Genomic DNA, 27,577 nt, shown 5'->3' on the forward strand with positions numbered 1-27,577 from the left:
TTGACGTCCTTAGAAAAGGAATGAGATTCCTGGTAGAAACATAAATCTGCAGCCCCCCCCCCCCTTACTAAATCATTCATGAAGCATCGTGTGACGTCACTTTCGTGCGACAACATGCAAGGAAGGAGATCCTGGTGAATGGCATGCATGTGAGCGTTTGGGGAGCAACTCTTCATACAAAAACAGGTTTACAGATTTTTGGGCTGACATCTAAACCTAGACATGTGTTTTGTAATTTAAAATAGTCTTGTATGCATCGGGTTGTTGGTGTTATTGCGTGCGCCGTGAAAAGGAGGCACAGTTTACATGCTTGTGGGACCAAAGTAGTCAGAGCTTCTCCCATATCAATTGGTATCAAAGGCACAAATAGAGGTGGGTCATTAACGTTGGGTTACAGTGTCGATGTCGATAACCGTTTAGTTTTTCTACCTGTAAACACAGCTAGCATTTTTTTGCGAATTCATAGCTCTGCCCTTCACTCACATGCAATGGAGTCAGAGGAAAACTCCACTCCATCAGCTGCCAACACCAGTGGCTCAGTAAATGTCGTGGGCAAAGATGTGAACGATGCAGGCGACAAACGCAAGAGTGCAAATATGGACACTGAAGAGTCTGAAGAGAAACGTGGTCGAAAAAAACGAAAGAGAGGAGGAGGAGGAAAGCAGCTTAAACCTGGAGAGAGATACGTACCCCCTCCCCAGAAGCGCAGGCAAGGTGTCAGTTTTGGTCAAGAACATTTTGACGAGACTTCATACTATTTTGAAGGGGGCCTTCGTAAAGTCCACCCATATTTCTACGACTTCTCAACTTATTGCAAAGGACGTTGGATTGGCAAGACACTCCTGGAGGTTTTCAGCACTGAGTTCAGATCTGAGTCCGTGGAGTACTACCAGAAGGCTGTCAAGGCTGGCCGAATTCGCCTGAACAACACACCTGTTGATGACTTGAATATAACACTGAAGGTGAGTCTACTAAGCTTATTCTATTCTTCTCGGAGCTGATTTTTGGCACATGGTTGATAAACTTGTTTACCGGTATGTCAGTCTACTATAGTTTAACATCTTGGATAGTGGTTTGAATGTGTTGCAAAATTGGATCCTAACCCCTTTTCTTTTTTTCTTTTTTCTTTTTAAAAACAGAATAATGATTTGATGAGAAATACAGTTCATCGGCATGAACCACCAGTGGTTGGTCATCCCCTTGTCATCATTGAGGAGAATGAGGAGGTGGTGGTGGTGGACAAGCCTGCCTCACTGCCTGTGCATCCGTGCGGACGGTTTCGCCACAACACGGTCATCTTCATCCTGGGAAAGGAGAAAGGACTGTCTGAGCTCCACACTGTCCACCGCCTAGATCGCCTCACATCGGGGATCCTTCTCTTTGCTCGCACTCTCGAGGTATCACAGAAGCTGGATCAGATGGTGCGAGACCGACAGGTGAGTCAACAAGTTTCATCTTGGCTGTGCAATATATCGTATTTATATCCTGATAACGATATTTCAGTGTATCAATACCAAATTTCATAATATCGATAATACTAGAAATGCACTCAGAGAGTGCAGACCTCTGCCAAGGAAGCTGAATTTGTTCTAATATTTGTGACATGGTGTGGTATAATTCATGCAGGCCTACATAGTAGATACATGTAGGCACAGCAAGTCTGCGTGTTAAACATTCTGGTCCCACTGACCATCCACCTCGCAGGCACGTCCTGTCATTGCTCAATTCACCTCGACCACCATGTGGCAGGCCGCGAAATAGCAGGGAACGAACAAACGGACAGACATGCCTAAACAGAAATCGGGCGATCACACAACCTCCTGGCGGAGGTAATAAGCGATATTTTGGTCAGTTGCCTCTGCTGCCAAAAGAAACAGCAACAGAGCCTTCGGCTCCACGTGAGCCACTGCCAGTGCACCTGACTTGCAGCCTCAGAGCACTCAGAGCACCCTGTTTGTATTCCCCTATGACTACTCTCACACTGAATGGAGGAAAGAAGTGAATTGTTTGGTACAAGCAGGGATCTGAGGGCGCACGGACGCCCTCAACAATTCTCGATGGTGCAACTGCCATCGGTAGACAAATGAAGTAACTTAAGTAGCCGAGACTAAACAGAATGAACGCCCATCCAACCAAGAATGTAATATATTGATATGTGTACCTCACGCGACGGCTTTCTTTAAAAAATATATATCGTTTGCAAATGTCGTGATATCAATATTGTATGAAATATCGTGATATTGATATTTCACAATATCGAGCAGCCCTACCATCCATAGGACAAAAACTGAAATGACTTTGGTGTTGTGTAACTGAACTGGGCCAGTTCTTGGCAACCTGGAGTCATTAGTTTACAATCCAGTGCCACATATTCCAAATGACCTGGTTGGTCTAATTCAACCAGGTGATTGCCTGCTTGAATGATCACCTGGTAGAATTGGGCAGATAAAACCAGGTAATTCGGAATATGTGTCTGCGGCATTGGTAAAAAAGGGGGACGCGCACACATCAGTGACACAGGTGCTGGACCAAATAAGATAACTTAAAGGTAATAATAAATGTCTGCAACACTGTTCTATGCTACCAAATATTTAATGGCACGATATTTCGGATGCTCACCATCCTTCATCAAGTGCAACCTGTGGCATTGTAACCAATAAATCCAGGTTGTCCATCGCTGGTTACACCAGGATGGTGTTATTTTTAATCAATGATTTCAAGTATCGGTACCTCTTTCACATATGTACATGCATCCCATGTAAGTCTCTGGTGCTGCCTCAAGGTCAAGCAGTGGCTATTGGAAGATCAGAGGTTTTAATTTTTTAATCAGTGGCAACTGAATAGTCAACACTGTTGAGTAACATGTCTAACCATATTAGGCTAGGTGGCCTGTTCTGTTTCTATACATAATTTACTGTGATTCTGGAGGGGAGCATAATGAATTGCTAATGATACTGAACGATTTTAATGGCTGCTGCTTGTGTCTTTTTTTTTCTCTCTCAGCTGGAGAAGGAATATGTGTGTAGAGTGGAGGGTGAGTTCCCAGAAAGGGAGCTAGTGTGCGAGGAGCCCATCCTGGTGGTGTCCTTCCGGGTGGGCGTGTGTCGCGTGGACCCCAAAGGCAAGCCCAGCCGCACCGTCTTCCAGAGACTCAGCTGGAACGGCCACTCCAGCGTGGTCCGCTGCAGGCCCGTCACCGGACGCACCCACCAGATCCGCGTCCACCTGCAGTACCTGGGCTACCCCATCCTGAACGACCCAGTCTACGGGTCATCCGCCTGGGGTCCCAACCGTGCCAAAGGTGGGCTGGTGGGTATGTCGGATGAGGAGCTCCTGGACGCTCTCGTTCAGGAGCACCGGACGAAGGAGAGCCTGCACTTGTTGGACATGCCGGATGAGAACCTTGACGTGATGGGAGACAAAGCTAAATTGGGCGAAGGCACTGCTGCCCTGGTGAACGCCTGTGAGGATAACAAACAGGGACTCTCTGATGTGTCAAATGCGCCTACAGATGCGAAGCAGTCAGATGACGGAGGTCATAAAATCCACGAAGACCGGTCATGTACCAAAGTCACTGACAGTACAGAGACTGTAGCTGAGGGTGAGCAAGTCACTCAGAAAGCCGGGTCGGAAGGCTTAACATCTTCATCAGTGGGTCCAAACCCTTCATTAGATCCTTTGTGCCAAGAGTGTAAGATTGTACGACGCGATCCTACAGAGAAGGAACTTGTCATGTACCTTCATGCTCTGAAATACAAAGGACCTGGTTTTGAGTACTCTTCCAGTATGCCTGACTGGGCAAAAGAAGACTGGGTTGAAGATTGATGTAGACAATTGATTGATGAATTCGAATGATGTTTAATTTTTTATTCTTTCAATTTGAAACAGATCATATCAGGCCATTGTTTTCATTATAAAGGACATTAAAATGAAGACATTTACTTCATTATTACCAAAATTGTTTGATCTTTGTAAAGCTTTGTTCCAGAAAGTACATTCTGTCTGATATTTATTTAACGAACAGAGAGCATCTGTCTGCAGATGTAAGTGGATGGCCTTTTATTATTTTAAATAAAATGAACTTTGAGCTGTTTAGCACTCATGGCTTGGCTCTCTTGAATAATTTATGTAATGGCTCCGAAGGACTGGGAAATACTTTTTCATTAAACAGTATCAATGAGGACTTAGATTGAAGTGTCAGTCACCACAATGAACTCAAGAATTACGAGACATTTGTAAAGAGGTGTTATAATAATCAAGTATAATTCCAACCGTTGTATGCTGTACAACCACAACTTGGAAAACATTTTCAACGACAGTTTTGCAACATATTATGTTAAGATATTTTCATTAAATCTTTTTAATAATTTGAAGAGCTGTTCAGTTCAGCATTACCAGTAAGCAGTAAGACAAACTTACAAAACAAACACATCTGGTTGCCACATTGAAGAATATCGTATAAACTTGGCACTTGAAATGATAAATAATTTCATTATTATTATTAATACATAAATACTCTTGTCTTTACCACACTGAATTCAAACAGGTGTTACCTCTGTTATGCATTGTGTGCCCTTACATCTGATCTTGTGATCTAGTGAGTGACAAAATGCTGTGTAAATATGTTAAGCAGACATAAGCTGACACTGGACTGTAAACCTATTATTCAGTTTGCATAGAGTATGTGGGTGATTTCTACACTGAGAGAGGAAATGTTTCAACGTACACTCAACTGTGAAAGCATCAAGCAGTTGATGATAACTCTGCTTGAAGGTTGAAAAAAATATTTTGAGCCAACCATATAGCAAAGCACGCTTTTCTCAATAAATTCTTTTGTGAAATTACATAACGGACATGATGTGTCTGCAAAACTTGGATTATCAGAATGCACAGAAGCACATCAGAATTAATTGACGTTATTATGTTTCCCAACATAATGTAGTACAACATTTTTGGCACATACTTCCAACTGTGTGGCTGAACACTTAACCCCTTATCAAATGTACGGTATTGTAAAATACGGGGAATCTTTGCATCGACTATATGGCTTAGCAGTTATTGTAAATGCCTCATTTGATTGTTTTTTTTGTGTGGTAGTTTTGTTTTTAAAACACATCATTGCAATACCCTTTCTTGACGCAAACATTCACATGACAAAAATACTTAAAAATAGTATTTGCATTTAAACATACATATTCACATTAAATAAATCATTTCTTATCTCCATGGCACATACGTATACATTAACATTAACATCTTTCACATATAATACTTTTTCCTCTACTCATACCAAATTCTGTGTGCCTCATCTTAAACCGTTTTGTGAAAAGACCCATGTGGTGATTGGAACTGGCAGAAGCCTTAAGTGCACAAATACACATTCAGTAGTATCAAAGAATGATGACATATTAGCGAGATGACACATCCTGTGATGCCATTCAAAGGAGTAACAGGTATCAATCTATTGAGATGAAGTGCAAGGCTTGGGTAACACACTAACTTCTGAGGTAACACGTGTGCCAAACACAACTAGCTCACTCGCATACAAGCGTTGGCTGTGAGAAAGGAGAGGTCACATCATTTCACAATAATTCAGTGTTAACTTGTTTTGCTGGTTCACCTATGTTGGTTCAGTCCTCAGATATACAGTATGTCTTGTCTGACATGAATTCTTTTTGTATAAATTATGCATACATGCTCTTTTAAAGTAGTGTGCATTCCTGTAAAATGCTGTACCCTTTTCAAGGGAAATGACTTTGAAAGTTTTTACATCAATAGACATACATCAAGTAGTTAACAAGTAGCCTCCTTTGTGGCGAATATTTTACAGCAAACGTGTTTCGTGATCATGCCAAAAGCTGGACTGATTACAAAAAAAGTCGTATTGGCTTGTTATTAGCTTTTGTCCTCTCCTCTCTTGATCCATACGTCTGGCATATCAGGTTTACTATTTGGCAAAACAACTGGCAGTTCCACCTGGCTGATCCTTCCTCGGGGAAGTGCGTCAGACACATTTTCCTTCAGAGAAAGGCGCAAAGTGTTCCTCCTGCCATTCAGATGGCCTGGTTGCCACTCCTCCTCTTCCTCCTCCGTGTCTACTAAGGTCACTTGTGGAACAGATGCTCCAGGCGGCTCAATGTCACTCAGGCAAGTCTCGTTAGAATCTTCCATGCCCTCGAGTGAGCTGTGTGACTGGGTAGAAAGTAAGCGCTTGTGTTGGTCCTTCTCCAGGACGTTGCAGCTGGCGTCATCGATCGAGAGCAACCTCTGGGCTCTCCTGCTTGTGTCAGACGTCTGGCATGCGCCGACGTCTTCCATGCTTGAAGTTGGCGAGGACGATATGGACACATTCCATGTTTTGCCACCTTGCCCCCTGCATTTTTTGCACCAAAGTCTTTCTTTTGCCAAGTCGCCTGCTGTGTGTGCAGAGACGGGCTGAAGGGTGTTTCTGTACGGGGAAGAGGTCTGAAGAGCAGGAGGAGGGTTGCAGGCCTTCAGGTTCCCACTGCACGCGTCTTCGCTGTCAGCCTCCATGCTCACCCTGTCATACTCCTTCTTTGGGCTCAGGTCGCAGAACTGGATGTCGTCCGAGAGCACAGAGGGCCTGTTGGACAGCTTGCTGGTGCAGGTGCTGTTTTCAAAGCTGTCGCTGAGCTGGCATGCAAGGGGTTGAAGCTCATACTGTTCTGGGTCTCTGATACCACCAGGAGGTCTTTGCCTGTGGTGCTGCTGGTTTGGGCACAAGAACCCGCCTCCTCCTCCTGAAGCTCCTTCCTGACTGGCATTCTTTCGAATTCTTGGTCCCCTTGTGCTGCACCCAAAGGCCCCATTAGCTGCAGTGGTGGTTGAGGCGGTACCAGTTGTGGTGCAGGTGGACATGATATTGTCCGTCATTTTTTCCTCCGTACACGGCAGGTAAATCCGACCGCAGTTCTTCTGCGGTCCGAAGAAGCAGCACAAGGACTGGAAAAAGAAAGTTGCGAAACCGCACGCAACACATTTCACAAGAAGCAGGAATATCCCAATTTTCCGGAAGAGTAGAGCAGTAGCTGGCAACATCACGACTCCTACACAAAAAAAGGCCCCGGCACCCGTCGCTACTGGACAACCCATCCTCTTTATCGAGTGGGCCACCCTCCCGAGTCTCTCAACGTGTGGAGCTAAACTGTATGAAACACAATAATTGGCTACAAAGTCCACAGAGAGTCCTGCTGCAGCAGAGAGGAACAAAGCCTCTACTCCAGTCAGTTGCCATTCTAGCAGTACCAGCAGACCGACAGTGACAAACACACTGCCCCCTACTGCTGCAGTTCCATATAAACTGAGCGGGATGTTCCACGTGGTCAGAAGCAGCATGGCAAAGGTGAGAGCAATGGAAAACCCTGCCACCTCTAAGGTCTCTGTGCTTAGGCATTCCTGCAGGTCGTATAATGTGAGCTGGCTGACAAACCAGCCTCTGTGTAAACCGACAGGGGCCTGTGACATTTCTTCCACAAACCAGGACTGTATGTTTTGGTAGAAATTGGTGGTTTGGGTGTAATTGAAACTGTACAGATAGGAGGTTTTTAGAGCAATCACGAGTACTGTTATCCGGCCCTCTAAGTCAAAGCGTATGCCAGCATCGCCGTTAGGGAGATGTCCTTGTCCCTGTTTTTCGGCCACCATCATCCCCAGGCATTTTTCAAAAACACTGGGCGGGTATGGGAATGGAATGTTATTGCAGCAGAAATGGTGAGCATCCTCGTTTTCAGAGCAGCGTCGGAGGGATATCCAGTGAATAAGCTCCTCCACAAAGCAAACGTTGTCCTCTGCCTCCTCGTGCTCATTGGAAGCCTGCAAGTAGAAGCTCTGGTTTTGGACTCTTCCACAAAGATCCCTCAGGAACACCTGGGAGTCTGGAGAGCTGATGTTGAAATCTGTGTCCACGATAAACTCACTGCTGCTGTTTGGGTCAAAATGATTCCCTGTGTCAGTTGGGATGATGCCCCAAATGAGAGACAATGTCAAAGGCCTGTCCTCTCCACGCCACTTGCGTTCAAACATGAACTGGTGTTGGTATTCCGTGTCATACCTCTCGAAAGGATGGCTGGAGCGAAAGAGCTGCGCTCCGTGACTGTCTGAGGTGGGTAATTTCATGCCCGGGCCTGCGCAAGATATATATGTACCTCCCGCTGCCAGCACTGCGAACCAGCAGATCCAAATATACCTAAACTTGACAACTCCACACGGGAGAATTTTCAGGAAGAGTAAATTGGACGTGTCTGCCAGCCCACGCTTCAGAGCCCTCAGCTTCTGGGCCATGGTGAAAAGGCAACGTTTCCTCGAGCTGGTGTCCCAGAATCCTCCGGGGCGTTTTGCGCAACATGGCTTCCATCCTGATACTGACACGGCTGTGGCGGCCGAGATGGTGTAGCGTTCGTGCAGCACTAGCGCACAGGGTAGCCAGATGACTGCGAACAGCGTGTTGATTAGGGACGCTGTGCCCAGGAACACAGCAAAGCACCTGATGGCGGTGATGCTACTGATGTAGCCCGAAAAGAAAGTAGCGCTGGAGGTGAGGCCCGAAGTTAAAATCAGGTAGCCCATCTCCTGCAGCACTCTGTTCATCCTTTTCTCCACTGAGGCGGGAGGGTTGTGGGACAGCTGCTGCAGCCAGAAGTCGTAAAAGGTGTAGGCGTAATTGGCACAGCTGCCAAACAAAACCAGGGCCGCGCTGAGGTTGAGGAAAGGGAAGAAGGCTATTCTGAAAGCCACCTTGTAAAAGAAGTAGGAAGTGAGCAGGGAGGTTGTGATTGCCAGAAGTGACAGAGCGGACAGGAAGAAGGACCTGGTGTACAGAGCCATTGTGAAAAACAGCACGAGCACGGCCAAAACTGGGTAGGCCGAGTCCCGAATCAGGTAATACTTAAAAAGTGTCTGCTTGATTCCTAAATCCATTCCGGTTATAGTTGTGTTGTTGTAAGTGAGCTCACGGCTCTCTAAATGGCTCAGGTACATGTCGACTAACGAGTCCCCCTTTTCCAGAGGCAAAAACATGAGACTGTACTTCAGGGAAGGCACCTGGTATTCAACAGTCTGGGGCCCAAGGAAGTCTTTGTCCACCAGGAAATGGAGTATATGGAAGACGGCGTTGGATCGCTTGCACTTGCTGGGCACAGACGCACAGTAGCCGTGTTTGTCTTTCTCCGAGCAGGAAGCCACCAGACGTCCGTTGTGATAGTAGGGGGCACAGTGCCGGAGCAGACTCAGGCTCTCTGCGACCTGTTGGGCGGTCAGATCGAGGCAGGATGATGCATTGGTGAGGAGGACCAGGTAGTTCCCGAGGGACCAGCTGGGACAGCACTCTCCCCTCGGGGTAGAGCCATCAGCATCCGTTCTGACACTTTTGCAGATGTCTTGGAAATGAGGCTGCGAGCGAATCTGAAACACAGAGAGGCATGATTGAAGAGATGAGTGGATTAGCCCTTGTTGTTATTGTTGTCAGTTGCTGCTCTCGTGGATTTGAATCATCTCTTTTATGAGTCTTAATCGCCTTGTATAGTGCAGCACGGGAGAACTGTATCTCCACTTAAGTAGATGCACATCTTTGTGTTAACAAGACAAGCCATATCTTGTTTCATTATCTGGCGGTGGCGCACCACAGATTAGCACGGACTGCTTACCAAAATCTGCTCCATCTCACACATGGAGTGGATCGCCTTCGGGCTCCAAAGACTTGCAGAGTCCCCTGAACGGAAGACCAATTTAGCATATTGCTCTCCTGTAGAGTAGAGTAGAGTAAAAAAAAGAGAGGGAGAAAAAATGAGCATGAATCACTGCTTCCTCACTATGACACTGAAATGTTGCTTATTACGTTTGTAATTGAAAACATTCGGTAACACTTTGTTTTACATAGTCTTTTTTTCTAATCTACATGTATCAGAATGTAGTATTATGAACTTACATTATACAAACCTAACCCTACGGTATCGTATCAATGCATAATGGTACATGTTGATACATACAGTAGTTTTTGTTACATTGTACATAACTAATGTAATGGGCACAATAAAATTGAGTGTGAGCTAAAAGTTCATACCAGGTGATTCACAGAAGAAGTTGTGCTGAGCGTGATCTTTCTCCAACATTCTCCTCAGCCGCGACTTGGAATGTTCTTGGAATCCATCAGGACCAATCTCATGACTTTCCCCATGCCTGCAAAACACGTTTAAGGAACATGGCAACATTGGCCATCATATACTTTTTTATTATTGTATTTGATAATGTTATAGTTCACCTAAATGGAGCCTCAGCAGCCCTATATAACCAAACACTGTTTCACCATAACAGGTTTTTAATGGTAGGGTGACTTTGGGCTGAGGTTTACATGTAAGTCAGACTGGTTTAAGCAGCTCATTGAGAGAGAAAAAAGTCACAGCAATAGCGGGCTTTCGACCAGCTTTCCCATCTGTTGGTATTGCTGGTGTGCCACTGCCAGCCTCATCCCCGCTTCTGGTGTGTAATTACATAAGCTAGCCTGAGAGCTCCCACGGTTTTGCCTGAGTTCTGGCAGCAATGTAAACACTTGTCATGCACATGGGCGGCCATGTTTTTCTTTAATTATTTGGTTTGCCGTACCTCCCAGTTGTTGTTTTGTCATCTGTGAGTCTGTGTGGTGTTAGGGACAGTAATTTTCCAGGACCAGTGTTCTGCTGCAGTTTGGTCCAGGCGGAGAGCCTTATTCCAATGTCAGTTCCACGAGGTTCAAATCCCTGCGTTGAAGACAAACAATCAAAGGTGAGGGGTACAGTAGAGGGTGAGGGTGAGTGAGGAAGAGTACAGAGATACAGGCAGGGTTCATACACTTTTTCACCAATTTTTTTCCATGACTTTTCCATGACTTTTCCAAAACCTTTTTCTGAATTTCCAGGACCGAAAAACCAATGACCAATCACGCGCGGGGGGTGGGGGCGTATTATATTACAGGCTATATTACGTAGCCTATATTATAAATATGTAATTACTGTATATATTTATACTATAGACTATGGCATATTATATTATATATTACATACAAATATGTAAACAATAAACATAGTCATACTATAGGTTATCTTTTACTACAAGCTATAAGCAACCATTATACTTCATGTTGTATTACATTAATTCTGCTATAATTCACCAATGTTATATAATTCGCTTGTCTAATGTACAGTCAGAAATGAAAATGAATAGGCCTAGGCCAGCCTATAGCAAATTAGGTCGTGAAATCATCATGAAGACACATTTGTATCAACATGCTCTCTATGGAGATGGACAAATGCTCATCCTGCCCAAGTAAGAAATCATAGGCCTGCCTACTACACCTGCCTAAGCACAACAGTCCAAAGTAAGAATGATAATGTTGTCATTTGTTGTGGTCGTTGCTGGAGCAAAAAAAAAGAGACTGCACTGTTCGTGGCATAGTTCTAGTCTGACGCCCACTCAATGAGATGCTAGGGTGAGTTTCATTTTGTGTTGCAACGATCTGACCGATTTGAAAACAAAGCCACAGATGACTTTTTCAAACTCTAGTCACGCTGCCGTTTATACCGTATTTCAAAACAGGCGCGTCATGCCGACATTGGTAGTCGTTTGGCTCGCGGTCAGCTGCACATAGACTACTGTACGGATTTCATGTAATCTTTCAGCACACTGGACAAGTTCACTCGCAGGCAGTAGGTGCATTGCTTATCAATAGGCTATCAAAATCTCGGGGCTTACCGAAAGCATAAAGGTTCGCTTGGTGCCCTATCTGGCAAATTAAACCAAGACCAAACTAGGATTGTATTCCTTTTGGCATTAGCTACGTTTCAGTGGAACCGCTAAATATTTTACAACGCGTATAACTGCTAACCTGTTAGTAGCTGAGGAGGTAACCGCCTGCTGTATCTTGCCCTTCAGGTGGCTAACAAGTGCCGCTGCTTCGCCCATATCGGACGGACACATCAAAACTTTCGTCCTCTCCAGTCATTGTTGATCATCTTTTCAGAAAGTTAAGCCGCGCATTGTTGAAGTAACACTTCGCGACATGCTGTAATATCGTACAGAACCACATTTCTTTTCTAGGATTAGAGCTATTATCACCTCTCACCACCACGCACACATTACATCTAGCTCGCGCGTTACGAGGCGGGTTGCCAGGTGTGACTGATTTCTAGCGCCAAAAACGCTTGAAACCCGCCTGGAGCCATTACAACATGCGTTATTTGAAACCCACTCAATTTGGCAACACATGGTTAGGCAGACGCAGCCTGCACTAGACAACATTCCCACGAGAACTCGGACATTTACATTTTATTACGCCGTGGCATTAACTTCATAAAGATAATTGATGAAACACTGGATGGATTTCCATGACTTTTCCAAAACTTTTGACCAAAAATACGTTTTCCATAACTTTTCCAGGCCTGGAAATTTGAATTTTCAAATTCCATAACTTTTCCAGGTTTTTCATGACCGTACGAACCCTGTACAGGGTACATAGCAAGAAAGAGAGAGAGAGAGAACACAAACATCCGAGCAACAACATCCTTTGAGGCAAGGCTAACAATGCACTGAATTAATTTTTTCCCCTGGCTGGGCATCTGCAGCTGAATACAAATAGACTTTCCTCTGCATCCCTACGAGGTTCAATACGCCTCTGAGGAGGCTTATGCTAATGTAGCTGGGAACAACTAATTACACTTTCAGCGAGGAAGCAAAGGTGCTCAATTCAAATATTTGGTAGGGATTCATTATATAGTGCCGGTAGTTTTAAAGATAAATAATGGCTATATGTACAATACTTAGTTAACAAGTAAATGTATGATAATGTATTCATTACATTATTATGATGTTTTATTTAAGTATAATAGTATCCAATTCTGAAAATCATATGTTTATTAACACATTTCTTGAATACATTTTGCCTTCTATCTAAAAAATACAGTTGGCCAGAGCTATTGCCTAGGCATTCCAGGAAGAGGACTTTTGTTGCATAATGAGGCAGTTTTATTTATACATTGGCACCGCACAGCCATTACAGCAGCCTCTGCACCTGCTAATTATTTTGGAAAGCCAGAAGAACCGATAATAGAGGGATAGAGAGAGAGATACGCGGAAGGAGAGAGTCACAAAAATAGTTGGACTATGAGCATGAGAGATGGGCAGAGAAAGAGAGAGAGTAACAGAAAGAGAAAGAGACCAAAAGAGAGAAGGAGAGGAAGAGTAGAAAGACAAAGATGGGCAGAGAGGGAGAGACCATTAATGTCTGACAAGACCTTGGCACAGCGAAATCGGCATGTCAAGACTCTGAAGCCACTCACCACTAGAGGGTCCGAGAAATCTGGCAGGTGCCCCATCAGAAGGCCGGCCACCGAGCAGCACAGCAGCACCACGAAGCATGTCACCAGGACTGTCACCGGGTACTCCACAATCACCTGGGTATAACTGTGGCAAAGGAAGAAGTATGTTGTTGGAGGGAAGTCTGGATTTTGCGCATACATATATTAAACTTTCTAGAAATGATGCCTGCTGAAGTTGCCTTTTATTAGCCGTTCAGGTCAGCATGAACCATAATTGGCAATGTCCTGTCATTTTGTATCATATTGCACCAATTCTCCTCTTCTATGAAAAGCCATATATTGAAGAATAGTTGTGCTTTACCTCACCATGTTATAAGTTGCATTTAAATCTTGGAATACTGACCTTCTTGGGATCTTGAAGGGCCCGTTGTTCCTAAAATAACAAACAAACAAACAATGTCATGTCTAATTTGGTCTTACTGCAACAAAACCCTTTTTAACAAAAAGCAAATGATCACGTCAGGTGGATAAGTCAGGTCGACTACTCTGCCCTGCTAAGGCAAAAGGCAGTAACTTCAAATTTTTCAAAAATTAGTTTTTGTCATATTTGCAATAATAAGCATCAGTTTTATCATGTGAACAAACATGGAGTTTGAAATCAGTTGTTTTGAGGGTAAAAAAAGGTGTAAAGTAAAACAAGCTGAAAATCCTTTGGGTAAACTAAGGCAGAAGACAGTAACTTCAGTTACTGCTTTTTGCCTTATGCTCTGGACCTGCAGAATTCTGGAACTCTGATGTTCCAAACTGAGGCAGAACACAGTAACTTCAGTTACTGTTCATCTGTTAACAGTTAAAACTCCATCTTTAAATTTCAGTCATGTAAATAATCAAAAAAATATAAAATGAAACTATTATATTATGAAACATGATCAGCCTGCTAGGAAATGTGTGTAACTATTATTTGAGGTAGTATGAAATACAAATACACACACAAAACCCATTTATAATTATATTATTATTATTATTATTAACAATTTATATGTTAATAAACATGACATTTTGTCATAATGACTCTAATAGTGTGTATACTGCTTAAATTATATGTGAAAGTTGTATTTGTTGCTTATTATTCAGATTTTAAATGGAAGTTACTGTCTTCTGCCTTAGTATGACTAATTGTCATTCCGGGGGCAATTCTAAGGCAGAACACAGTAACTTCCAAAAAAGGGTCAAAGGTTAACTATTTGTAAAATGATTTTTTATGAATAGATGTAGGCAGGCATACACTACAAACTGTGAAAATAACATCTTTGTAGCTATAACCAGATTGTGGTGACATTCATTTATTTTAAGATAACTTTAACATCATTTTTCTCAGTTTCACACTCTGGTGAGTTACTGTCTTTTGCCTTAGTAGGGCAGTACTCACCTCACAGTCACAACGTGATGCTGAAGCGGCTTGAGGCTGCTGCCGTCGTGTGACCCCTGCAGCCAATGGCAGCGCACCATGGCCGTCGTGTGGGCGGGGCTACAGCTGTGTCCAGTCTTCACCGTGCTGCCTCCTCCTACGGAACAGTCTGGTAGCGAGGTGGTGGCCATGACCGTGTTGGTCCTGCCCGTGTGCTGATGATAGTGTTGTTGATGGTGCTGGTGGGTGGAGTTGCACGGGCATCTGTTGGGCTGGGGCGAGGGGTTGGTGTTGGGGTTTGGGTCGGGGTCTGAGCAGCCTGGGCAGACCTGATGGTAGAGTTTGTTGGTGGTGGTGGTGTTGGTGGTGGAGGGAGGCGAGGGCTGGGGCTGGCTGAGTGCGAGGCTGTCCCCGGGCTGCTGGTCTCCGTCTGTTGCCGTAATGAGGACCACCTGGGATTCCGTCTCCTGGGGGTCCGGCGGGCACAGAGAAACCTCCAGAATCTCACTGTCATGTGGCAAGAGAAGTGCACATACACACGCATACAGACCATTAGAGAACTGTCAAATGTTTTAATTTCCATCACTAATTTAGAGTGTCTGCGCTATATGTGGCATCGGTACAAAACCGGTGTAATACAGACATCGTTCCTGTTCCCAAGCAGGCGGCCATCAAGTCTTTCAATGACTACCGCCCTGTAGCGCTAAAACCTATTGTGATGAAATGCTATGAAAGACTGGTGCTAGCACACCTCAAGTCCATCACCCCACCATCCCTCGACCCGCATCAATTTGCCTACAGGGTGAATAGATCCACAGAGGATGGCATTTCATTGGCCATTCACACTGCCCTCTCACACCTGGAGAAACCAAACAGCTATGTGCGGATGCTGTTCATCGACTACAGCTCCGCTTTTAACACCATTCCCCCTATCAAGCTGGCCACTAAACTGTACAACCTTGGCTTCAGTCCCCATGTCTGCAGATGGATACTGGACTTCCTCAGTAACAGACCTCAGTCTGTACGCGTGGGCAAACATCACTCAAGACCCATCACCCTAAATACAGACGCGCCGCAGGGATGTGTGTTGAGCCCTTTTTTGTACTCCCTCTTCACTCATGACTGTGTTCCTAAGCACAGTACAAACACCATCATTAAATTTGCTGAAGACACATCCATGATTGGCCTGGCCTGATCTCTGACAACAACGAGACGGCCTACAGAGAGGAGGTGGAGCAGCTGGCACGCTGGAGCCAAGACAACAACCTGGCCCTGAACTCCAAGAAAACGAAGGAGGTGATCTTGGACTTCAGGCGGTGTGGCCAGGGCAACCAGTACCAACAACCCATCAACATCGGAGGGGAGCCAGTGGAGGTAGTACAGAGCTTCAGATTCCTGGGTGTGCACATCAGCCAGGACTTGTCATGGAGCGCCAACACCTCTGCAATAGCTAAAAAGGGATCCCAAAGGCTACAGTGCCCTCCATTATTATTGGCACCCCTGGTTGAGATGTGTTTTTTAGCTTCCAATTATTATTATTTTTTTCTAAATAATATGGGACCTTAATGGAAAAAAAGACAAAAATCCAACCTTCAATACAAGTGCATTTCTTCAGGGGGAAAAAAATCACACATAAAGAAATAATTATTTGACATCAAATAATGTGTGTCACAATTATTAGCACCCCTGTTGTTAATATTTTGTACAACCCCCTTTTGCCAACAAAACAGCACCTAATCTTCTCCTATAATGTTTCACAAGATGGGAAAAGACAGAAAGAGGGATCTTCAGCCATTCCTCTTTGCAGAATCTCTCTAAATCATCCAGAGACCTGGGTCCTCTCCTCTGTACTCTCCTCTTCAGCTCGCCCCACAGGTTCTCAATGGGGTTGAGGTCTGGGGACTGAGATGGCCATGGGGGGAGCTTGATTTTGTGTCTGGAGAACCATTTCTGTGTAGATTTGGCCATATGTTTAGGGTCATTGTCTTGCTGAAAGACCCAGTGACGGCCCATCTTCAGCTTTCGGGCAGAGGGCAACAGATTTTGATTTAAAATGTCCTGGTATTTCAAAGCATTCATGATGCCATGCACCCTAACAAGCTTCCCAGGGCCTTTGGAAGCGAAACAGCCCCACAGCATCACTGACCCACCCATACTTCACAGTGGGTATGAGGTGCTTTTCAGCATGCACATCTTTCGTGGCACGCCAGACCCACTTAGAGTGTTTGTTGCCAAAAAGCTCAATCTTGGTCTCATCTGACCAAAGCACACGGTCCCAGTTGAAGCCCCAATACCGCTTGGCGAACTCCAGACGTTTGCGTTTATGATTGTGGGTGAGGAAAGGTTTTCTCCGTGCATGCCTCCCAAACAGCTTGTTGGCGTGTAGACAGCGCCTGATGGTTGATTTGGAGACTTTGTGACCCCAGGATGCTACCATTTGTTGTAATTCTGTAACAGTGAGCCTTGGAGATCTTTTGATTTCTCTTACCATCCTCCTCACTGTGCGTGGTGGCAAAATAAACTTGGGTCCTCGTCCAGGCTTGTTTACCACTGTTCCAGTTGTTTTGAACTTCTTAATTATTCCTCTCACAGTGGATATGGGCAGCTGCAGTTGAGTGGCAATCTTCTTGTAGCCTCTGCCTGACCTGTGAAGGTCGGCGCACATCTGCCTCACTTGTATGCTGTGTTCCTTTGTCTTTCCCATGTTTAAGAGTGGATAAGAGAAATGGCCTCGGTGTCACATCATATTTATACCCCAGGGAAACAGGAAGTGATGAATTACTAATTAAATGTTCCTACATACTCTGGTAAACTTTGTAAACTACTGTAGAAATGACAGAAATGCTTCAATTATATTTATTTCCTGGGAATTGTTAAGGGTGCCAATAATTGTGGAACAGGTGATTTAATGAAAAATAATTATTTTTTAGTCAGGGATTTTTTTTATTTTCCTACAATTTATTTGAGTTGAAGGCTACATTTTCCTAACATTTTCAGTGTGACAGTATTCTTCTGCAATAAACACTGAATTTATTTTAAGGCTTTTAACACATCTCAACCAGGGGTGCCAATAATTATGGAGGGCACTTTCCTGCGAACTCTAAAGAAGGCCCAGCTACCACGAGATCTGCTCACTAACTTCTACAGGTGTACGATTGAATCAGTGATTACATACAGCATTACATCTTGGTAGACCAGCTGCACACACGACAACAAGATGATGTTACAGCGCATTATTAAAACAGCAGAGAGAATCATTGATTGCCAACTACCCACACTTGAGGAGATCCACCATACACGCTGGACAAACAGAGCATTAAATATGGCTCTTTACTATGCTACTATCTGGCAGGCGCTTTAGGACTCTGCGTGCCCGCACTACGAGAATGAAGGACAGTTTCTATCCTACTGCCATTAGACTTCTGAACTCAATACGTCACCTGCCCCCCCTCAATACTTCAAGACTCTCTATACTGTGAGATGCATATGGACTTTTATATATTTATTATACTGTTAATATACAGGTATATTTTATTTTGTGAGCATTTGTGAGTTGCTTCCAAACAGAATCTCACTGTATTTATATAGTGACAATAAAAACACTCTAATCTACTCTACTCTACTGTAAAGCAGTGTTTCCAAACCTATTTTTTCCTGTGACACCATAAGCCATTTTGTCATATGCTGAGTAGTACCCCGTCACTCATGCTCTATGTCTGTTCCTCTATCCCAATGTGACTACATGCCATACATTTGTTATTAGTACATTTTTCCATGTACCCCTTGAGGTGTGCTCACATACCCCTAGTGGCACACATACCCCAGGTTGAGAAACACTGCTGTAATGTGTTCCCCCTACTGCAAGACATACGATCCAAAACACAATCATAACAAAGAGACAGAATGAGTGGTACATTCACTTTTAACTCAATTTGATAAATTCACTTTTACTACCAGGCAGTGACTCACATTAACACATTTTCCTAATCACTTGTGACATAACGAGCATGTTGCTCTTTTACAAAGCTATAATTGGTGTGCAATGGTGTGCAGATTATGATATTGAAGAAGAGATTATTCTTCTAGTCTGCAGCTCTCTTTGAGATCCTTTCTTACCGCATGAACACATCTGAAGAGACGAAAGTTACAAAGAGTTGCTGAACTGAACTGAACTGTTGCAAAAGCGACATGAGTTATAACAACAATGCAGAGCATTCCGAGCATTCTGATATGCCAATTGGCTGTCGCTGAACCGCTTCATAGCTCATTAGCATACTTGCTGAAGTTCAACCACAAACTGTCACTGGAGTCACATTTCCCAATGTCCAGTGTTCTAGCATTGGGACTCTGTGAAACGCCTAGTAATTGGATACTCCGCGGAGTTCACCAAAGAGTATCCAATCTCTGGATGCACTACCAAGGCTAGAACACTTGACATTGGGAAAGGGTGACTGAAATCGCCTGTCCCACCCAACAGGCTGTCATCATGCTTTAGCGTATGTATCGCACGCTAGTGCATTCAACGTGTTGGTGCGACGCATTTTGAAGTTAAAGCGTGCTCCTCAACGCAACGGTAAAGAGCTTTCATGCACTTTTGACACGTGACGAGGTTTGCACAGTTTTCCCGCCGTGTCGGCGATTTTGTTTTGTCACAGCGCATTTCTGTTACTAAACGCAAATATGCTTTGCTGTGCCCTAACCAAAACCACCCCTAAACCTAACATGTCAGTAAAGCAATGTTTCTGCTGCTTTACTTTTGCCAAGAACAGCGAGATTAGGCGAATTTCTACCTAAATTGTGCCTAAACCAAAACCATCCCTAAACCTAACTTGTCACAGGGCGTTGTGGAGCACGACTTAACTTGAAAATGCGTATTGGACACACGTGATAGTGGGTTCAAATCAGCGTGTCATAGATACGCCTATGCATGATGACATGTTGCACCCAAATTGCTTTTGTCTCTTCTGTCGCCAGCTCCTCCATACAAAGTCAATTACTTCAGTCGCCGTTGTCACTCTTGATGTGTTTGTGCCATTACTTCCGCACACAGTTGACCATTTTTCTCCCCGCAGCACAAAGACAATTTCACCACTTGCCCTAAAAATCTTTTATGTAGCACCTTTTTGAAAGTCCTTCCGTCCTTGTTTGTACTGAACTGCCACTACTGAAGAAAACCCCTTTTAAAATGTGTTGCCGGAGTGTAGGTGAGGTGATGATGCTACAATGCTTGAAGGCCCAATTAGGTAGAAAAGAGAGTCTCCATCTGCTTGGCTTGTCAGCACACAACACGCCGCATTGAGGCATCGAAGCAAGCCTGTGAACTGGCAGCCCGGCTTCACATGATGATATAAAAAGATGACTCGTTTTATACAGTGCTGCTCTCACACACACACACACACACACACACACACACACACACACACACACACACACACACACACACACACACACACTAGTCTGTCTGAGCTGTGACGTGATCATATTGGAGAAGGCTTCGACTTCTGTCTCTGCTGAGTTACTACGATATTAGAGATGGAACAGAGATGGGAGGGACCACACATCACTGATGTGATTAGACGGCAAACATTTAATATGGAGCTATGAACAGCTGTCCATTTGATTATGTTTGTGATTTCACACAAAATTGCGATGATTCATATATTTGATGCAGATTGGTTTTGAGGTGGGTGTCTTTCATATTATCCTTCAGCCAAGGGATTTCAGACACCACAGTAGAAGGGCATAGATTTACAGGGGAAAAGGCCTCGATTGATTAAAAGTCGTATCTATTTCTTCTTCTTTTTTATCCCTTTCCATCTTTTCCCACCTCTCTCAACGTGTCCCCACTCTCCTTGAGCAGAATTTTATTCCTGCTTGTTTTTTGCAGCGATGGGGGTGAGGCAAGGCAACGGGCCATGGCTCCATTGCCTAGGTGATGGGCTGTGTAAACACAGGTCTACATATAAAAGCCTTCTGCCTCAAATCCCCTGTTTACATTCCTAACCATCAAGGATAGCTGACCCGGCAGCTAAATTCATAGCAGCATTGTTTGTCTCTTTCTTTCTTTCTCATCGTTCTCATTTTTTTTTGCTTCCGAAAGACAAATGTTTTTAATCATCTTTTGTGAAGGATGTCTCTGCAGTGCCACAGTGAGCGTTTTCCCCCTTAGCACACACTTTCATTCTGCTAATCCTTCAGAGAAGAGAGAGGTATAAATGTTGTTGCCGTGCCAGTAACAAATATGCAAATTGAAGCTTTGTAACATAAAAACCTGAAAAGGAACTTGTGTAGAACAGTAACATAATTGCCTGGCATTCTACAGCTCTGGGCTACTGTTCCACTAATGGCAGTATGGGAAGTCAGCTATGTCGTGGGCCCTAAGGGAGCCATGGCGATGAGCTCTTATGCCATCCTTCTTGACAGCATGCTGCCATGCATGCCCCCCCTCACTGCGATGTCTGCTGCACTGTGACATATCTCACACGCACACACACACACACACACACACACACACACACACACACACACACACACACACACACACACACACACACACACACACACACACACACACACACACACACACACACACACAAAGGCCTGTCTGCCTGCCTGGTGGTGGAGGATGGGAGCCTCTGACATATCACACACACACACAGTCCTGATGGAGTATGGGATGCAGGGAGCTTCTGTTTCCGAGGAGAAAAGAAAAGAGACTGCAGCCAGTCGGCACGGCAACCCGCCTCTTCTTGTTGGAGAGCGCTTATATACTGTATTGCAGTGGTTCCCAAACTGGGGGTCGGAATAATGTAGCAACTGGGTGGTTGACGTGACGCCTTGTTTTTTTTTTCTACAAAACTGTTCTTTTTCCTTTAAAAAACAAATGGCAATGAAAGAAGATGTGATACATTATGTTTCATATTAGTCTTAGATGAGAAGAAGCATTTTTATTAAGATTTATGTAAAGGTTTATATGTCAAATATCCTGCAGTGTGACTGTAACATGAATGAAACCTGGAATATTATATATTGCAGCTGCAAGGTCAACTACAAGGGTCTTAAAGACAGGCTCCTAACCAGCCAGTACCTCAGTTATTGGAGAGTGCTGTGGTTTAAGGTGACTATTAACCTCTTAATGTCTTAATATTGCAATGTTTTTGTCACACAATGCTTAGGTTCATTTTGTGGTGTCCTTGTGGTTAAAAGTTTTTTAATGAATGAAAAAACATATTAAGATTAAACACAATATCATTATCAATATCAAGACGACCTACTACAACGACAAGATCAGCAACACTACAGACCCACGTAAGTTGTTTTCTACATTCAAGTCACTGCTCAACCCTCCCCCCCCTCCTCCGCCCACAGACCTGAACCCAGACAACTTTGCCACCTTCTTCACGGAAAAGACGGCAAATATTAGCAAGCAATTCTGTGACCCGCCCTCCCGTACAGAAGACACCCCCCTGGAAAACACGGCGACTCCTGCAACACTTCATGAATTCACTCTGCTCTCTGAAGAAGACGTTTCCAAACTCATCACAAGAAGCCGTCCCACCACCTGCCTACTAGACCCAGTGCCCACAAACCTTCTTCAAGACATTGCCCAAACAGTGGTCCCAGCAATCACATCCATCATGAACTCCTCACTCTCCTCCGGCACTGTCCCCTCCGCCTTCAAACAAGCAAGGGTGACACCACTACTGAAGAAGCCTACACTGAACCCTGCTCATGTCGAAAACTACAGACCTGTCTCACTGCTTCCCTTCCTATCCAAGACGCTAGAAAGGGCAGTTGCAAAGCAGGTCACCAACTTCCTAAACCAGAACGGATTACTGGACCCAAAACAATCTGGTTTCAGAAGTGGACATTCAACTGAAACTGCGTTACTCTCAGTGACTGAAGCTCTAAGGACTGCAAGAACGGAAGGACTATCCTCGGTCCTCATACTACTAGACCTGTCTGCAGCCTTTGACACAGTCAACCACAAGATCCTCCTGAGGATACTCAGAGCCATGGGAATCACAGGCGTTGTCCACTCATGGTTCAACTCCTACCTCTCTGGACGCACCTTCAGTGTGTCATGGCAAGGGAAGCTGTCTACGACTCACACCCTCTCCACAGGCGTACCCCAAGGATCAGTGCTGGGACCCCTTCTGTTTGCAATATACACCTCCTCCCTGGGACGTGTCATTCAAACACATGGGTTCTCCTACCACTGCTATGCTGATGACACCCAGATGTACCTGTCGTTCCGACCAGAGGACACCACGGTTTCGGAACGCATCTCTGCCTGCCTCACCGACTTGTCAACATGGATGAAGGACCACCACCTACAGCTGAACCTGGCCAAGACAGAGCTCCTGGTGATCCCAGCTAAAGAGTCGCTCAGTCACAACATCAACCTCAAGATAGGCTCCACCATCGTGACCCCAAACAAAGTCGCCAAAAACCTCGGCGTCATGATTGATGATGAGCTGTCATGCTCCAACTACATCAACTCAGTCACCCGGACCTGTCGAATCCAGATGTCCAACGTACGGAATATCAGACCTGTGCTGACACAATATTCTACACAACGACTGGTCCAGGCCACGGTCCTGTCCCGCGTTGACTACTGCAACTCACTCATGGCAGGTCTACCTGCTTGTGCGCTAAAGCCTCTGCAGATGATCCAGAATGCGGCGGCACGGTTGATTTTCAATCAACCCAAAAGGACCCATGTTACTCCTCTATTTATTGAGTTGCATTGGGGTCATTTCACGTGAAATCAGACACTTTGGGACCCGACCGACCCGGATTTCGATCATACTTGGTGTGCCTTTTCAGTAGCAAGGTAGCACCCCAGAACTGCATTGGTTTGAATCTGACACTAATATTAAGGGAGAAACAGACTAGGAAAGGTTCACATGTGAGGGTAGGACACTATACATTCAGCCTTGAATATATCAGTCAGTGTTAGTCACAAAAAGATGCCTGTGGTGTTGTTTGAAAGCTCTTTTCTGGCTCTACATATTACACAATCACCTTGGAATACAACTACTCTCAGAATATGAATTATTATAAATTGAAAAATTAAAAATTGAATATCTAAAAAAACTCATATTTTAAAATGGCCAGTTCCTTGTCCAAACGTAGCCGGCAATGTCATGAGCAACACCTCAAATGCTGGTGTTCGGGTTATTATTCATTTCAGAGATAATGGGACATAAAGGTTCAAAATGGGTTGCAAGTACACTACCTGACATGAGTACCCCACCTCACACTTAGTGTCTGATGTCACAGATTGACCCAGGCATCACTAATTGAATGCATTAAGTGAATGGTGTGCAAGTGCAGGTGTGATCAGTCTACTTAACGGGCTTGCTGTTGGGTGCACTGAACTTTATGCACATGCATTGGACTGAGTTGTTCAGGTTACTGCAGCATTGAACCTTGCCATGTCTTCAAAGAGGCATTATTTGAGGCTTTTACATCAAAAATGTTCTGACCCTTTTAATGGTCATCGTAAAAGAATAACTCGTGACTTGGAGAGATCTGCTGAGGATGCCATAGAACATCATCCGACACTCAGCCTGAGGATTGGACAGCGCGTCTGCAGGAACTGCTACATGAAGCTGAAAACAACAGTCACAACAGAGCCAATCTCACAGCCTGACATTTCAGACCCTTCAGTAACTGTGGCTGGCCCCTCAACCTCTGCAACTTCTGACATGGAACATGCAAATGTTGAGCTATGCAATCTTAATGCCACTTTATCATCGATTGGTGAATCTCCAATCCGCTTAAAGAGAGTGGCCAAGGGAACCTATGCTAAAAGAAAAGTGGAGAATATTGCAAGAAAGATACGGGGAAAGATTGAAGCTGCCACCGGACAACCACTCAGACCATGGAAAGATGACGGAGAAGAAATGATACATCAGCTCCGCGAAAAGTTCAGAAGTTCATCTGCCAGAAGTGACAAGCTGCAGATCCTAACTGCATTACCTGGAAGTTGGAGTGTGAGAAAAATAATGACAGAATTTCAAACCACAAAACACATGGCAGTAAAATCAAAACAACTGGCAAAGGAGCATGGGGTTTTGACAGTAACTAATCCAAAGCCTGGAAATAGACTATCCACACAAACAGTAGAGACAGTAGAAAAGTTCTATTTGTCTGAGTCTGTCAGTCGGGTGATGCCTGGTATGAAAGACTGTCTGTCAATCAATGTCGGTGGCAAGAGGCAGCTCCTTCAAAAAAGGCTTGTACTTTGCAACCTACGTGAAGCTTTTCAACACTTTAAAGACAAGCATCCAGAAGTGAAAATTGGCTTCACCAAATTTTCCATATTGCGACCCAGACAGTGTGTTCTTGCAGGATCCAGTGGTACACATTGTGTATGTGTGTGTACAATACATCAAAATATAAAACTGTTGTTTGATGGAGCACGTTTTGATACTGTTTCCAATGGTGAGATTAAACACTATCGGGACTGTATTGGAGCAATACAGTGCAACCCTCCAAGCATTAGCTGCTTCCTTCAGGACTGTACAGAGTGTCCAGGAACTCCCAATCTTCTTTGGAGACTGGAAAAATACATGGAAAATTGCATGATAGATAATGTGGAGTTCAAACAATGGACATCAACAGATAGGTCAACACTTGAAACTAAGACACAGCCAGTAAAATGAGTTTCTGGAAAACCTTTGTGTGTAGTCTTCCCAAGGTCATGCATCATGATTTCATTGCAAAACAGCAGAGCATGTTTTACCAACAGGCTCGTGACTCCCTTGAACCAGGAACGTTTTTAGTGGTAGCAGACTTTGCAGAAAACTATAGTTTTGTAATTCAAGATGCTATTCAATCATTTCACTGGAACAACCTGCAGGCCACAATCCATCCATTTTGTATGCTACTACCAATATCAGTTGAAAACTGGAAAAATCTGTTTTGTGGTTATTTCAGACTGCAACATTCACGATACAATTGCTGTACATCTGTTTCAGAAGCTCCTAATTCAGTTCCTCAACGACACTTCATCAATGACAGAACGCCCAAAGAAGATCATATATTTTTCTGATGGCTGTGCTGCACAATATAAAAACCTTAAAAACATAACAAATTTGTGCCACCACGAGGCAGACTTTCACATACCTGCAGAGTGGCACTTTTTTGCCACATCACATGGCAAAGGTCCATGTGATGGCGTTGGAGGGACAGTTAAACGGCTTGCTGCACGAGCAAGTCTGCAACGTCCTATTGACAATCAAAATTGTAACGCCAAACCAACTGTTTGAATTTGTCAAGGATAATGTCAAGAACATCCATTGCAGTTTGCCACAACAGAGATGTACCATCATGAAGCTGAGAACCTGTTGAAAAGGTTTGAATCTGCAAGAACTATTCCAGGTACTCAAAAACTACACAGCTTCTGCCCATTGTCAATGGACACAGTGGAAGTTAGGCCATTTTCAGCATTCAGAGAAGGCAGAGTTGAAAGAGTGAGCTCAGTAAAGGAATGTGTTACATTTTCAAGCATCAAAGGGTATGTTGTAGCTGTAACGATGGCAACTGGTGGCTAGCATGTGTTGAGGAATGTATGCCGAGCACTGGAGAGGTGAAACTGAACTTCCTGCATCCTCATGGACCATCTCCATCCTTCACTTTTCCCTTCAGAACCAGATAGACTTGTCATGGATCATCAGGATGTGCTTCTGGTAGTGGAACTGTAACTGCAACGGGACATACTTACACATTATCTACAAAAGACACAGCTGCTGCTTCAAATGCACTGGTAGAGTACAAAATGAGAGTGTAGCCATTGATTATCTCTTTAAAGTACGGTAAAGGGAGGATGGCACAGGAACACACAGAGAAGGAATGTTCAAACATTCACATATCATCATTTGGTGTGTATAAATGGACATCTGCTTTAGTTTCTGAAAACTGGGACGATGGACACTGACCTTTTTTGTTTTGTTTTTGTTTTGTCATGTGATGCTACTATGGTATTACCATATTATTAGTAAGTGGTCTGTATGATGCCATATGTGTGAGTCAAATTCTCTCTGAAATGAATAAAGAACCGAACACCAGCATTTGAGGTGTTGCTCATGACATTGCTGGCTACGTTTAGACAAGGAACTGGCCATTTTAAAATATGAGTTTTTTAGATATTCCATTTTTAATTTTTCAATTTATCATAATTCATATTCTGAGAGTAGTTGTATTCCAAGGTGATTGTGTAATATGTAGAGCCAGAAAAGAGCTTTCAAACAACACCACAGGCATCTTTTTGTGATATATTCAAGGCTGAATGTATAGTGTCCTACCCTCACATGTGAACCTTTCCTAGTCTGTTTCTCCCTTAATATTAGTGTCAGATTCAAACCAATGCAGTTCTGTGGTGCTACCTTGCTACTGAAAAGGCACACCAAGTATGATTGAAATCCGGGTCGGTCGGGTCCCAAAGTGTCTGATTTCACGTGAAATGACCCACTGGTTACCGATCGCCGCCCGGATCAAGCACAAGGCATTGACCCTTGCCTACAAAATCATCACAGGAACGGCCCCAGCTTATCTGAAGGACCTACTAACGCCTTATGTCACTGGAAGAGAACTGTGCTCATCCAGCACAAGCCGTCTGGCTCTGCCATCCAGTCGCTCTAGGTACTCCCAGTCAAGATTGTTCTCCGTTGTGGTACCCAAGTGGTGGAACAGTCTCCCAGAGGCAGCAAGACTGAGCACATCTCTTGCAGCTTTCAAGAACATTCCTCTTTCGAGAGAATCTACTAGACTAATGCTTGAACTGGCCTTGCCCCAGGGCAGACTCCTGACATGATGTTTAGTTTAGTCTAGTTTAGTTTGTGAGTGTGTGTTTGTG

At 44.2% G+C, this 27,577-nt stretch overlaps 2 protein-coding genes across 4 annotated transcripts; one reads left to right on the forward strand and one right to left on the reverse strand.

Annotated features, from left to right (window-relative positions):
- Positions 1 to 102: 102 nt before the first annotated feature.
- On the forward strand, positions 103 to 4,104 carry rpusd2 (RNA pseudouridine synthase domain containing 2). 3 transcript variants are annotated; one of them, XM_063224221.1, is made up of 4 exons: positions 103 to 372; positions 467 to 962; positions 1,140 to 1,436; positions 3,004 to 4,104. In XM_063224221.1, the coding sequence occupies exons 2-4, from the start codon at positions 489 to 491 to the stop codon at positions 3,823 to 3,825; spliced, it is 1,593 nt and encodes a 530-aa protein (XP_063080291.1). In that variant the 5' UTR covers positions 103 to 372; positions 467 to 488; the 3' UTR covers positions 3,826 to 4,104. The 3 variants fall into 3 exon arrangements, with proteins under 3 accessions (XP_063080291.1, XP_063080290.1, XP_063080292.1); XM_063224222.1 differs by having other exon boundaries at positions 170 to 186; XM_063224220.1 differs by having other exon boundaries at positions 103 to 962.
- A 1,791-nt stretch (positions 4,105 to 5,895) lies between these two features.
- disp2 (dispatched RND transporter family member 2) lies at positions 5,896 to 18,833 on the reverse strand. The gene is made up of 8 exons (XM_063223915.1): positions 18,829 to 18,833; positions 14,734 to 15,219; positions 13,708 to 13,737; positions 13,326 to 13,449; positions 10,618 to 10,751; positions 10,079 to 10,182; positions 9,663 to 9,760; positions 5,896 to 9,420 (listed from the first exon to the last, which is right to left on the reverse strand). Exons 1-8 carry the CDS (start codon positions 18,831 to 18,833, stop codon positions 5,896 to 5,898), a joined length of 4,506 nt encoding a protein of 1,501 aa, XP_063079985.1.
- Between the last annotated feature and the right edge of the window lie 8,744 nt (positions 18,834 to 27,577).

Source organism: Engraulis encrasicolus, chromosome 19 (genome assembly GCF_034702125.1).
Source record: "Engraulis encrasicolus isolate BLACKSEA-1 chromosome 19, IST_EnEncr_1.0, whole genome shotgun sequence".
In the NCBI taxonomy this organism is placed as follows: domain Eukaryota; kingdom Metazoa; phylum Chordata; class Actinopteri; order Clupeiformes; family Engraulidae; genus Engraulis; species Engraulis encrasicolus.

Excerpts from the sequence above, each read along its gene's own strand:
- rpusd2 (XM_063224220.1), top strand. The coding sequence starts at position 252 with ATGCATCGGGTTGTTGGTGTTATTGCGTGCGCCGTGAAAAGGAGGCAC. Across the intron at positions 963-1,139 it reads ACTTGAATATAACACTGAAG|AATAATGATTTGATGAGAAA; the intron begins GTGAGTCTACTA and ends TTTTAAAAACAG. Across the intron at positions 1,437-3,003 it reads AGATGGTGCGAGACCGACAG|CTGGAGAAGGAATATGTGTG; the intron begins GTGAGTCAACAA and ends TTTCTCTCTCAG.
- disp2 (XM_063223915.1), bottom strand. Across the intron at positions 13,450-13,707 it reads CCCTTCAAGATCCCAAGAAG|TTATACCCAGGTGATTGTGG; the intron begins GTCAGTATTCCA and ends CCTTTGCCACAG. Across the intron at positions 10,752-13,325 it reads ATTTCTCGGACCCTCTAGTG|GGATTTGAACCTCGTGGAAC; the intron begins GTGAGTGGCTTC and ends TCTTCAACGCAG.